This window comes from Hemibagrus wyckioides, linkage group LG17 (genome assembly GCF_019097595.1).
Source record: "Hemibagrus wyckioides isolate EC202008001 linkage group LG17, SWU_Hwy_1.0, whole genome shotgun sequence".
NCBI classification, from domain to species: Eukaryota; Metazoa; Chordata; class Actinopteri; order Siluriformes; family Bagridae; genus Hemibagrus; species Hemibagrus wyckioides.
Genome location: NC_080726.1, coordinates 6,452,510 through 6,465,350, shown reverse-complemented (window position 1 = coordinate 6,465,350; position 12,841 = coordinate 6,452,510). Strand labels below are relative to the sequence as shown.

Genomic DNA, 12,841 nt, shown 5'->3' with positions numbered 1-12,841 from the left:
GATCTTTCAGCTAGAGGGCTTCGGAGCATTTGTACAGCTCCTCCTCTGTTCCAGCACCGAGATGTTCCATGGTGCCTTTGGCAGCCGAGGCTCTGCTCTGAAAGTCCGCTCTATAATTCACTAGATTTATTGATTGCTTACTTTGCCTGCTTTGGCTAGCTGCGGATGTTTAGAATGTACGAAAGGTGATCACTGGGACTGATGGGGGCTTATAGCAGTGGAAGAATGTAACTCTGCCCGCCCTGTTCGATAATTAATCGAAAGCCATTAGTGCGGAAGCACTGTTAAACTCAGCCTTAATTAGTTTTTTTTTTTTTCTTCTTTAAACCAGTGATGTAATGACTGTGTTTGAGGGGCAATGACAGATTCAGAGCTGATTATTTGCAATCCCTGGTTTCATGCAACTATCACTTTGTAGAGGCAAAGAAAGTTGGCAACACACCTACAGGCACTGAATGCACACAAAGCCTGTCAAAACCACACCTTTGTATTATTCCTTCGACGCTCTACAGACATAAATAGCATACAAACATCACATTCTGCACACTTCAGCGGCGTTTTTTGGAGAACATAATGCACTCTATATTGCCATAAACACTATTTGTAATTCACTTCCCATGCCTAAATAGTATAACAACATTCCTTCTCAACACTCACATTAACTTTCTAATGGAACACACACACACACACACACACAAACTCACCATTTCTTAAATTTATTCTCAGATACCATGTATAATGCACTTTGCATAAAGTGTTCTCATTCAGCATTCTCACAGAGTAATGAGTACACAATGTGTGGCCATGAACACACACGCACACTCACACAAACACACACACACAAACACACACACAGTTAGTTTCTCAACATTTACAATTCAGCCCTTTTCACAGACATTCATGATATTAAACTCCTAGTTCATATTAAAATACCCAATTTTCCACTTTATTAGGAACACCTGTACATCTGTACATTCATGCAGTTATCTGATCAGTTATCTAATCAGCCAATCATGAGGGTTAGCTCAGTGGTGAAGAAGTTGGTCTACTGATAAGAAAGTTGGGAGTTTAAAACCCAGGACCACCAAGCTGCCACTGCTGGGCCCTTGAGAAAGGTCCTGAACCCCTCAAAAGCTCAGTAATATAAATGAGATAAATGTAAATGTGACAGCAATGCAGTGCAAAATTCATCAAGATGAAGGTGAAGAGGTTCACATCAAACATCAGAAGGAATAAAAAATGACTATGACTCTGATCGTGGCAGGGATGATTGTACCAGATGGGCTGAATTGAGTATTTCAAAAACTGCTGTGGTTTTCACATAAAACAGTCTCTAGGGTTTACACAGAATGGCGGAAAAATACAACAAAAATCCTGTGAGCAGAGGGTCTGCAAGCTGAAACGCTTTGTCGATGAGAGAGATCAGTGGAGAATGGTTTGTGCTGACAGGAAGTCTATAAAGCAAAAAGCATCTCAGAACACAGATCAAACCTGGAGGTGGATGAGGCACAACAGCAGAAGTCCGTCTGGTTCTGCTCCTGTCAGACAAGAACAAGAATTGTTTATAAAGAGTGATTATTTGTGTTACTGTATCCTTAGTAAGATCAAACCAATCTGACCATTTTTTTTCTGACCCCCTTTTATCAACAAGGCTTATCCACCCACAGATCTGTCGCTCATGCTGTGCTTTTTCTTTTTCTCTCACCATTTTGTGTAAACTCTAGAGACTCTGGAGTTGTGTGAAGAATTCCAGGATATCAGCAGTTTTTGAAATACTCAAACTAGTCCATCTAGCATTAACAACCATTCCATGGTTAAATATATTAAAATGTTTTATTCTGATGTTTATGCGAGCATTAACTAAACTTCCTGACCTTAATCTGCGTTCATTTTCTGCATTGGGCTGCTGCCACATGATTTGCTGGTTAGATAACATGAACGAACAGGTGCACTGGTGTTCCTAATAGTGGACAGGGAGTGCATATTGTCCCAAAACACAATGAGTGTGTGAGATGTTAGCTGTAGGATGTAGTTAAAAAGGGTCAGTGCTTGTATAAATGCTGTGCTTGAAATTCTTTAAATGAGGCAAAAATTGCTTTGCTGTTAAGTTTGGAAATGGGCTATAATATGCATGTACAGCTAAAAGCAAAAATTTCCTGGTAATATATCTCTAGGTTTTTAAAATGATGGGTTTATTATGTGAACATAACATACTGTGTTCTGGATAAACTGTAAAATGTATAGAAAATATCTAACTTACATATGAAGATACCATTTTCTATCCCCAAAAAACAAGGGGGGGGGGGGTACAAACTTTTGCAACTGTCACATAAAGCATTAATAGATATAATTTTTTTCTGTCACTGTGCAAAAATATTAAAGCATTATGATGATGATAATTGTTTATCATCATCAACAGCAACAATAATTAGAATAATAATAGTGATTAAGGATAAACATGATTGTTATTTTTGTCTAATTATTTATCACTTTGTTTATTTACTTGTGTCTCATAGATGAACATACAAAAAAAAGTACTTTCTTCTTATACTTTCCTTGCTACAGTGGCAGTGTTGCATTGTGGGACCGCAGATATAGCTGTGACTAAAGATATATGTGGAAAAGATATACAATTTTGAAGTTACAAAATAAATAAATAAATAATAAAGAAGGAAAGAAACGTTGTCAAGCAGTGGAAGAAACATGAAAAGACGTTCCTCTCCAAAGACATCGAAGTCACTTGTGAGTGTGTGTGTTTTTTTAGTTCTTCCCATAATGTCCTGACTCAGCTCACACGGTTCTCGCCAGCTTGGATATTTAGATATGGCGTGCCTCGAGTGGAAGTAAAACTTCAGACAAAAGCCGGTTAGCTTGCAGAGCCGAGCTGAATGTCTCGTTCGTATTGGTCTGTTTCTTTTGAAAGAAAACTGTTCATTATTTCTCACACGGAAAAATGACATGAAAGAATTCACCTGGGCTTCAAAACAAAACCTACCTGATTGCACGGATCTTGATTATAGTCTCTATTATATATTTTATCAATGCATTTCCCTTGTGTGGGAGATGATCTTTATCTCCATGAGGTAGATGTCTGAATGCAGTCCTCGAGATTAATATAAACCCCCACGCACTTTCTATTTCTCTCTCACACATATATATGTGACTAAAGGGCACACTTTTTCTTAGTTTCTATATTAGGGACATCTCCTTTGATGGACAGAGAGAGCTTCAGGAGGACATTCTCTCAGACTTTGTGATCATGCAGAAGCAGTACACAGATACATTAGGATACAAGGTTTGTTAAAAAAATAATTTGCTATTGCAGCATGACCATGTCAGGTCAGAGGGGCCGTACTCTGTAATTAAAGACCGTAACCTGCATTGACCATGTCTGTCTTCTCTCTGATGTGCTCTACACCTCTATTAACATTTTGTGTTAGGAGGGCACATGTTCCCATTTGAATGAAGTGTAAGGTGATGTCTGACTGGTCTGGTATTGTATAAATGACTAGGTTGGGAATCTTTAGGGGAAAAAATAGTAAATTCATTCAATTTATAGTCATTTCAGAAATTAAGTCTTGTTTCATGCATTAAATATTTTAATATTTTATTTTTTTAAATTTCAATTTCTTTTTAACACTTTCATTTTTAATATTTACAATTTATTTGTTGCACCTTGTTTGTTCGTTTATTTATTTTTTTTATAATATTGAGGTTGCATTGAGAGGAATTGCAGTTGATTTATCTAGCATCTAATAAATCATTACACACCTAACGCACCTAATGATAACATTAATAACTCTTGATAATCAACAATACGTAACAGGCCATTTAACAGGCTTTAAAAAATATTGTAATGCCTTTCCTTTCCCCTTTAATTTCCAAGTCTGCAATTTTTAAACACTTTTAGGCAGCAGAATGTCTCTAAAAATTCAAAACCACTTCTTCCTTTTGTTCCTAACACCACTATCACATGGCCTCCGACCCCTCTCATGAATGAAGAGAGAGGTCAGGGTCTTTATTTAAGCATCTCATCTTGCATGTAAACATCTTTCCTCCTTTCAGTTCACTGTATCCATCTCTCTCTCTCTCTCTCTCTCTCTCTCTCTCTCTCTCTCTCCCTCTCCCACACACACTCTCTCTCTTTCTGCTTTGTGAAAGCAAGATCATCAGGCTGTCCTCCCTCCACTTGCTTTGCCCTGTTTGTGTCATGAAAAATGAGCCTCATTTCACAGCCCTTCAAAAAAAAATCAAGAGCTCCTGCTGCTTCATCAGAATTTCTGAAGCACATTGCTCAGTTCTTGATGACTGTTATTTTTTCACCCCTCTGCTTAAAAGCTTAAAGCTCCTAATTAAAACTTGTAATGGTGCACTGGCAGAGTGCCTGTGTGGAAAAGTTTGTTTATTGTTAAAAGAATTATTTTATTAAAAAGAATTTCTCTGGCCAAGAGTTTTGTCGTAAGAGCGGAGTTAACGTTTCTTGATGCAACAGGACAGCTGGGAATGGATTCATCTGTGCGTGGGTGAGATCAGATTTAAGATTTAACTTCGAGTCACTCGTGATGATATTGTTATTGCATTACATATCACACTCTCCGCTGTCACCCAAATGAGGATGGGTTCCCTTTTGAGTCTGGTTCCTCTCAAGGTTTCTTCCTCATACCATCTAAGGGAGTTTTTCCTTGCCACAGTCACCTCAGTCTCCTCACTAGGGATAATTTTGTCTAAACATCTAGGACTATTGCATGTTTTTTGTTTCTTATGTTCTGTAAAGCTGCTTTGAGGCAATGTTCATTGATAAAAGCGCTATACAAATAAAATTGAATTGAATTGATTGTTGCTGATTCGTAATTAAATGCATAGATTTGCCTTTTGTTTTAGATACACCTACTATAGTCTTGTTGTTTTGTACAATTACTGTCTGTAGTCTGTTTGTGGGAACCTCTCTACCTCCTCCATCAGTAAAACAGGATTACTATATAGGATCTGATAGTATTTGCTGGTGAAATAATAAATGTCAACTGAGATTTCATTGCATACCTGTCAGTTACTGATTGCCGACTCAGGCTTTTGGATCCTACTGTCTTAATAATCTATTACTTGATTACTTTTCTTAAATGGAATTTTTTTTTTTAAATAAAACCAGTCATAAGTCATAAATCTTGTTTGACATTACAATATGTGTGGTGCTGCGTGCTTGGTCTCCCACATAGTGAATTATTAAGCATAAGACACAACAAATTTGTTAAAATGGATGCATGCGTGCTCAAACATCTTCAATCTTTAGGGAAAATACAGAAAAGCGTGAACGAAATATATATATATATATAAATTACAAGGATTTTCTTTAGTCTAATGTAGTTGCACTTTATAAGGAGTACACTAGGTATGTTATGTTATGTAGGGCTATTAGGTTATACCCTATGTAGGGAGCGGAGAAGGTGACAAACAATTTGAATTGAAGACGTGGAAGAAAAGTGGAAAACAAAAGAAAAGTGGACTGAAAAACAAAGAGAGAGAGAAAGGAAGGAAGGAAGGAAGGAAGGAATGATGGAATAAATAAAGGAATGAATGAAGGAATGATGATATAAATTAAGGAATGAATGAAAGAATGATGGGAAGGATGGAGGAATGAATGACAGAATGGAAGGAAGAAAGAAAGTGAGGAAGGAAGGAAGGAAGGAAGGAAGGAATGAAAGAATGAGGAAATGAATGATGGAATAAATTAAGGAATGAATGAAGGAATGATGGAATAAATTAAGGAATGAATGAAGGAGTGAATGAAAGAATGATGGGAAGAATGGAAGAATGAATGACAGAATGGAAGAAAGAAAGAAAGAAAGAAAGAAAGAAAGAAAGAAAGAAAGAAAGAAAGAAAGAAAGAAAGAAAGAAAGAAAGAAAGAAAGAAAGAAGGAATGAATGAAAGAATGAGGAAATGAATGAAGGAATGATGGAATAAATTAAGGAATGATGGAATAAATTAAGGAATGAATGAAAGAATCATGGGAAGAATGGAGGAATGAATGACAGAATGAAAGAAAGAAAGAAAGAAAGAAAGAAAGAAAGAAAGAAAGAAAGGAAGGAAAATTAACGGACGGAAGGAATTAATAAAGAAATGAAGGAATGAATGAAGAAACAAAGGAATGAATGAAGGAATGAATGAATGAAGAAATGAAGGAATGAATGAAAGATTGAAAGAAAAGAATAAAGGAATTAAGGAATGAATGAATGAATGAATGAAGGAATGAATGAATGAATGAATGAATGAATGAATGAATGAATAAATAAATAAATAAATAAATAAATAAATAAATAAATAAATAAATAAATAATTCTTAAATAAATTCCAACTGTATGTCCTGACTTCAGTAATATGGCATGTGGCTGAAAAAACTAACCAAATTCAGTGTGGATATTTGGGTATTTCATGGCTCAGTTTCTCATGACAAAATGTATCATCCCAATTAATAATCTGCTGTTTGATGATCCTAGCTAGGAGATCTATTGGAATACATGTCTTGAATCTATAACCTGCCAAGAAATGTTGGACATGAGTGATAGTTTGCTGTAACTCTCCCATTGAGAACTGTTATAAAAGAATGGCTCAGTTTAAATTGATGGCTGTGTTGGCTTCACCAGCTGCCTGAAGGACATGGTTCAAATGTTCACCTGTTGCAGCAGTGAGCCTGACACCACAGAAGGTTGTTTTTTGTCATCAAATGTGCCCATGTGAGGACACCAGAGTTAGGAACCATTTTTTATACACCTGAACAAGTGAGGGTTAAAGGCCTTGCTCTGGGGCCCAGCAGTGGCAGCTTAGTGGACCTGGGTTTAAAACTCACTCATTCAAACCTTCCGATCAGTATATTCCAACACCTTAACCACTAAGCTACCAGATCCCCCTTTCTCTTGAAGATGGGGGACCAACGAAAGCAGCCTTGTGGACAGATATTGAAGTTGCACTACATGACCAATAGTAGTCACAGCTTTCATGCCTCTGTGAGAGGAATACATTGATGTGAACCTCAGTGGTAGAAAATGGTGATGAAGCAAGTCGAGAATCCCAAGGGCTTTGGTGTACCCTGTGTGGAGCAGCCAGTGCTTTCAAGACAGACACTGATTCTGATCTGTAAGCTGGCTAGAGGAACAAGGTTTTGACACAGTGCCATGGCCTGTGTTATATAGATGGGGGTACTCGAGCAACAGAGCTGCTGTATCCTGCAAAGCTATCCAGCATTGTCATGTTTGTTTAAGACACTAAACCGATCAGACCAGAACTGTTGCAAAGAAGATTTTTGAAGCAGTTAATGTCAAGTTCTTCCCGGATGTCCTGTTTGAAGTGGAGCTCCACACCATGCTATGTGATGAAGACTCTAACCTAGCGCTAACTCTCTGTCTACTTTTCTGTTTCTACTGACATGATGCAGACCTTCCAGTGTGTCTCTTTTTTAATGACATCGATTGAGCTAACGGAAAAGAAGTCATCATACTCTCCTAATAGACTTATATTGATCCGCAGTAAGCACAGTTCTCGACCAGATGCTTTTAATTGTTTAAATAGTGGGATACGCTAGAACTGTTATAATAATTTCCTGAATAAAGAACTCCCATTAGAATGATTATGTTCTATCATGCACACTTGTAAATAATGCAGTTTTTTATAGTTACACAGTATCCGTTCTGATTTTAGTGCAATTTCCTGCTCATAGTCATAACCATGGAGTAAACGTGTCTCTGTAGAGTACAGTGTTATTGCAATGTATGTGTTTTTTTCCCCCCTTCATGTATTTTAATGAATGTGTTCATATAGGCTGGGTTGTAGAAAACAAATTCCCATTACAGTTGCAGTCTTGCTGAAATCAGAGGGACACAAACAAGATAAAGAGATGGAATAATCATATTTATCATTTTAGAAGAGTGTGGTGTTGGTGTTTTTTTCTTCCCTGAGCCTTGTTTTGCAAAAAACATCATTACCAAAGCAATTCTTATAAAATTGTAAAGTATGCCTCTGAACAAAGTCTGTCACTAACAGTTTGAATCATTTTAAACACAATAGTGCATTTGGGGAAGCCACAGTAGCATTCAGTATGGTGATATTGATGAGCTCAGGGATTATTCCATCCATCTGAATTGCTCAGCTTTATTCGCTCAACATTTCTAAGAACACTTTGTCACCGATATAGAAATACCTCGGAGTGTGTGTTTGGGAATGCATTTGTATATCCAGGTGTATTCTCTTGCTGTGCAGTTGTCTTGTTGATGTTTTGTGACTCATTATTTTGGGCTTGACGTATATACTCCTGTGTATAGACTCTTGAGGACTAACACTTTACTTCCTCCCTTATATTTAGTTGTGCCTTTCAATTAGCTTCACACATCTGTCTCACACTTGAATGTAATTATCTGGTGGAAACTTGGGCTTGATACACTGTTTGGTCTTTTAACAGTTCTCTCTCGGTTTCTTTTGTTTTATTTTTAATGAATGTTAACATCTATGCAGTTTAGAACCTTGAGGACTGAAATGCCCATCCAAATATCACTCCTTTTATGTTAAGGCTTCATGCAAGTAGCAGTAGTGACATAACTAACAGCAGCTTATTCCAGCTTCAGACTCAATCCAACCTGCATTGTTGTGACATATTCACAGAACACAATCGAAAAAGATTCTGTCGTTATCTCAATGCCAAAGTGTTGAATATAAAGCTTTGTTAAAGGTTACAGTGCCTGCTGTGACGTTTGAGAAATGTCATGGATTTGTCTCTGTGTATCAGGTTCTGACTTTTGTCATATCAGAGAATTACAGTTAATACCATTTTTTGTCAAAATTGCCAGCCCTACTGCATCTCAAATTCCTCACTAAAGAAGAAATCCACCTTATACACAGTACATTTAAATGGGATCCTGGGATAATTTTCTACTTTACAGGTGCTGTCTGTGTCTTTACTTGCATCCGGATCGGCCAGGACGTTATTTGTTTTTCTCTGGCTTCTTCTGAAGAAAGAAATGACAGACCAAAAAAAAAAAAAAAAAAGAAGAAGCCAAATTACCTACAGTTTTTCACCAAGCTTAGCAATCGTCTGGTAATTTTAGTCGGATGCACATGATTGTGATTTTCTATGCAAATGAAACCTCAAGTTGTTAAGGGAAAAAAAACCCTTTGATTTGTGCTATTTCCTGTATTTACTCTTCTAGAGCACATATCTCTGTGCTTCAGGAAAAGAAAAATGGATGCTTGTCATATTATTATTACTGCTTTCTCGTATTATTATTGCTGCTTTATTGTATTTTCACATTGTTGCTGAAACTTTGCCTCAGCAACAATGTGAAATAAGAGCCAGCATCTCTTCTCTGACTTCAGTGTCTCTTTGATCGCTCAGACTCCGTGTTGTGAATAGAGTTTTTCAATTCAATTCAGTTTATTTGTATAGCGCTTTTAACAATGGACATTGTCTCAAAGCAGCTTTACAGAAGTATAGAAATATAGAAAATGTATAAAGCTTAAAGTTAAGTTACTGTTTATTCCTAAAACTTATCACTAATGAGCAAGCCTGAGGCGAGGGTGGCGAGGAAAAACTCTCTGAGATGATAGGAGGAAGAAACTTTGAGAGGCTCAGAAGGGAACCTCATCTTCATTTGGGTGACACTGGACAGTAAATAATGTAAATGTAGATAATGTCCTTTCTACAACAGCAACCACAAGCTTTAAAACATGATCATTTGACCACTCAAACATCTGGGCTCAGAAAATACAGTGTTGAAAATTGTTGCAGATGTGTGATTATCACTAAAGTCTCAAAAAATGCTCACTGTTGTCTCTGTGATAAACTAATTCCATTTGAATAGGGCTAAAGACTCAAAACTAGCTGCTTGGATATGTAAAAAAGGTGAACACTTTTTCTTTTTTTTATGGAAAACAAGTTACAACTGGAACACTAGGTCCAGTATCACAGAAACAAATAGAAATCTTTTAAATGCTAAACAAATACAAATAAAATACAGATAGGAGTATTGTGTTACACCATTGCATGGCATCTATTCTGTTGTATTGTTGGCTATTTTAAATGTTACTCTATATCCACAGGCACACAGTGTCATCTCACGACCCCTATTACTGACAGAGCATGAAGAGATGTTTTGCCTCGAGGCTCAGTTTAGTTTAGTAGTTCAGTAGTCGTGTCGTTCAGCTCTGTCTGCTCAGGTGTAATTGCTATGTGCTTGTTCAGCAGTTTGGTCTGTTTATACTTGCTGACAGAGACAGTTTGAAACACCGAATTTTTTTCAGCACATGAATTAAAGCAACATTCCATGTCTTGTGACGTTTAGTTCGAAGGGGTTTACGGTATAACTGATAGAACATGCGTATTAAAGTATAGTGGGATGTTGATTAAGCAGAGTCATTAATATGAGCATGTTTCAGATTACGTCCTGACAGCAGGAGAGTTTAGTGATGGGTGACGGAGCAGATTGTACATCTGTGTTCTGTGCTTTAATGTAGGTGGAATGTATTCTGGACTGGATTGTGATCCTGCTTTCTGTCGCTCTGCTGTCTGGAAGAGGCAGTTGCAGTACTAAGTGAACAATATGTGTTTATTCTGCATGATGTGGTGTGCCATAACCTATTTGGAGAAATGTATTGAATCCATGCATCTAAGAACTAGGGAAAATTGAGTGCAAATATTTTCTGACCCACTGGTTTTTGAATGGAGCAAAAAAGAAAAATGTACCACTGTGTTACAGTGTATATATAAACTCGGTGTTGCATAAGGGTTTTTTTTTCCTTTGTCTGGGTTTTTTGTTATTAAAAACCAATTAAAACACATACAGTGCCCTCCACAATTATTGGCACCCCTGGTTAAGATGTGTTCTTAGGCTTCTAATAAATTCATTTTTTATTATTATTTTTTTAATATATATAATTGTGGAGGGCGCTGTATGCACCTGATGAATAGAACAACTGATTCTTAAGATAATTAATGTGAGGTTAACTTTAAGGTGACTTTTTATTTTAAGGCATGGAAAATTCATCAGTCTTAAATTCTCAGGTGGGTTGCAGAGAGGAGTCAGGAGTCAGTGGGGCTTCTGGGTAACAGCTCCTACAAGACCTAGAACTGAAATCCTGACCTTTAACTGAGCTGCAGAACGGGACAAAGATACCAAAATAGCAATGTGTGTAGGGAGAGTATCGTTAAAATGGAGAAAACCAAAATGCCAGGTGCAATGTCTGCTTAAATCTGCTTGGCTGATAGTGGCCTTGTTTTTGAGCTAACACAGACATTATATGAAATCCACTTCCAAGATTGGACCATTAGAGGAATTGGAAGAAACAATTATTTTGTCTCTACATCTCAGCATTCTCAAGGTACGGATGAAAATGAAAAAATGCTGCACTATAGCGCCACCCTTAGGCACTGTGTCACTGTGACTTATGGTTTGGTCTACATTATTCATTTTCAGAAAACTGAAAAATAAGTCCGACTATTGTGACATGTCATGTTGGTTTTGTCACGTTTTTCACTCAACTGTAACAAAAAAAATGAATGTTACATTTCACTTACTTTCTTATTGTCCTGACAAACACAAATAAAATCTTTAAGTAGAAAGAAGACCTAATAAGAGAAAATCACTAGACAAATGAAATGGCAACCCAACATGTCACATTTAAAAAATGGCAATTGTTGTTCCTGATGAACTACATACTTGGGTAAAAGAGTGCATGAACATAGCTACACACAAAGGTAACACAAAGCTTGCTTGTGTTTGCAGACCTGAGGGAAGTGGTGTTTGTCATCCAGAGCCAGAGGAACTCTTTCCACGCTCAGCGAGCACAGAGACTCCGAGCAGATCTGCTTTTACAGGCTGAAGCGCTCCAAGAGGTACACTCACTACAATCACAGCCTGTGTGTCATATTCCTATATACGGTTTGCACTTTGTTTGTTTATTAATTTTATTATTATTATTATTATTATTATTATTATTATTATTATTATTATTATTATTATTATTATTATTGCTGTCGTTTACACTATTTATTTATTTATTTATTTATAGCCTCACACAGTCATCTCTCAGTATGTGGGTTGTCTTCTTCCAGATATGCCATTTTGACATAGTTGCTAACAAGCGTTCCAGCAAGTTGGCAATTTGAAAGCTCTTTACACATCTCTCTCTGCACAAACTTGCAATTTGTCGCAGCATTACCTTTCATAAAGCCAGCGTTTCTCAAAATAAACCATCAAAACAACTATGCAGGAGTTCTCCTAAGAAGTATGCTTGATGAATCATAGAGCAGTGACCTAAAACACACACACACACACACATACACACACACACATATGCATACAAACACCTGGTGGCATTATGTCAGCTGCATACATATTTCATGTAAATATTTGATGCTGAGCAGTATGGTGGCACAGCAGGGGTTTGATCCTCTCCGTGGGTCTCTGGTTTTCTCCCACATCCTCTAAACATTGGCTCCCAGCTAAAATTCAGAGTGAATTCCGGCAATTTCCCGAGAGTAGCTTTTGAGCCTCCGTGACTATACAGTGTTTACAAAAGTCTAGTAAAATTTAAAAAATTAAGTCTAGTAAAAGTTTTACATTTCTCTCTTGTAATTTTGTTGTTGTTTGCTGGTTTATATCTACTGTATGGACTTTTTGTTTTCTTCACACGTTCCTTTATACTTAGATGTACACACACAGCTGTTTGTATAAAAGTTACAAGCAAAACTAAGCACGGACTCCATGAATACTGATAAACTCACCCACGCCACAGACATCACTGTGTTAAAGTTACTGCTGTGCTGAGAATGCTTCACCTCCCCCAGATAAATATCTCCA

The 12,841-nt window shown here is 37.0% G+C and overlaps 1 protein-coding gene across 1 annotated transcript in view; it reads left to right on the top strand.

Annotated features, from left to right (window-relative positions):
- The window catches only part of b3glcta (beta 3-glucosyltransferase a), a 158,182-nt gene that overhangs the window by 58,720 nt on the left and 86,621 nt on the right, over window positions 1-12,841 (top strand). Inside the window, exon 4 of the mRNA XM_058414233.1 lies at window positions 11,765-11,874. Coding sequence (XP_058270216.1) covers window positions 11,765-11,874 — 110 coding nt within the window. The remainder of the gene's footprint in view (window positions 1-11,764; window positions 11,875-12,841) is intronic.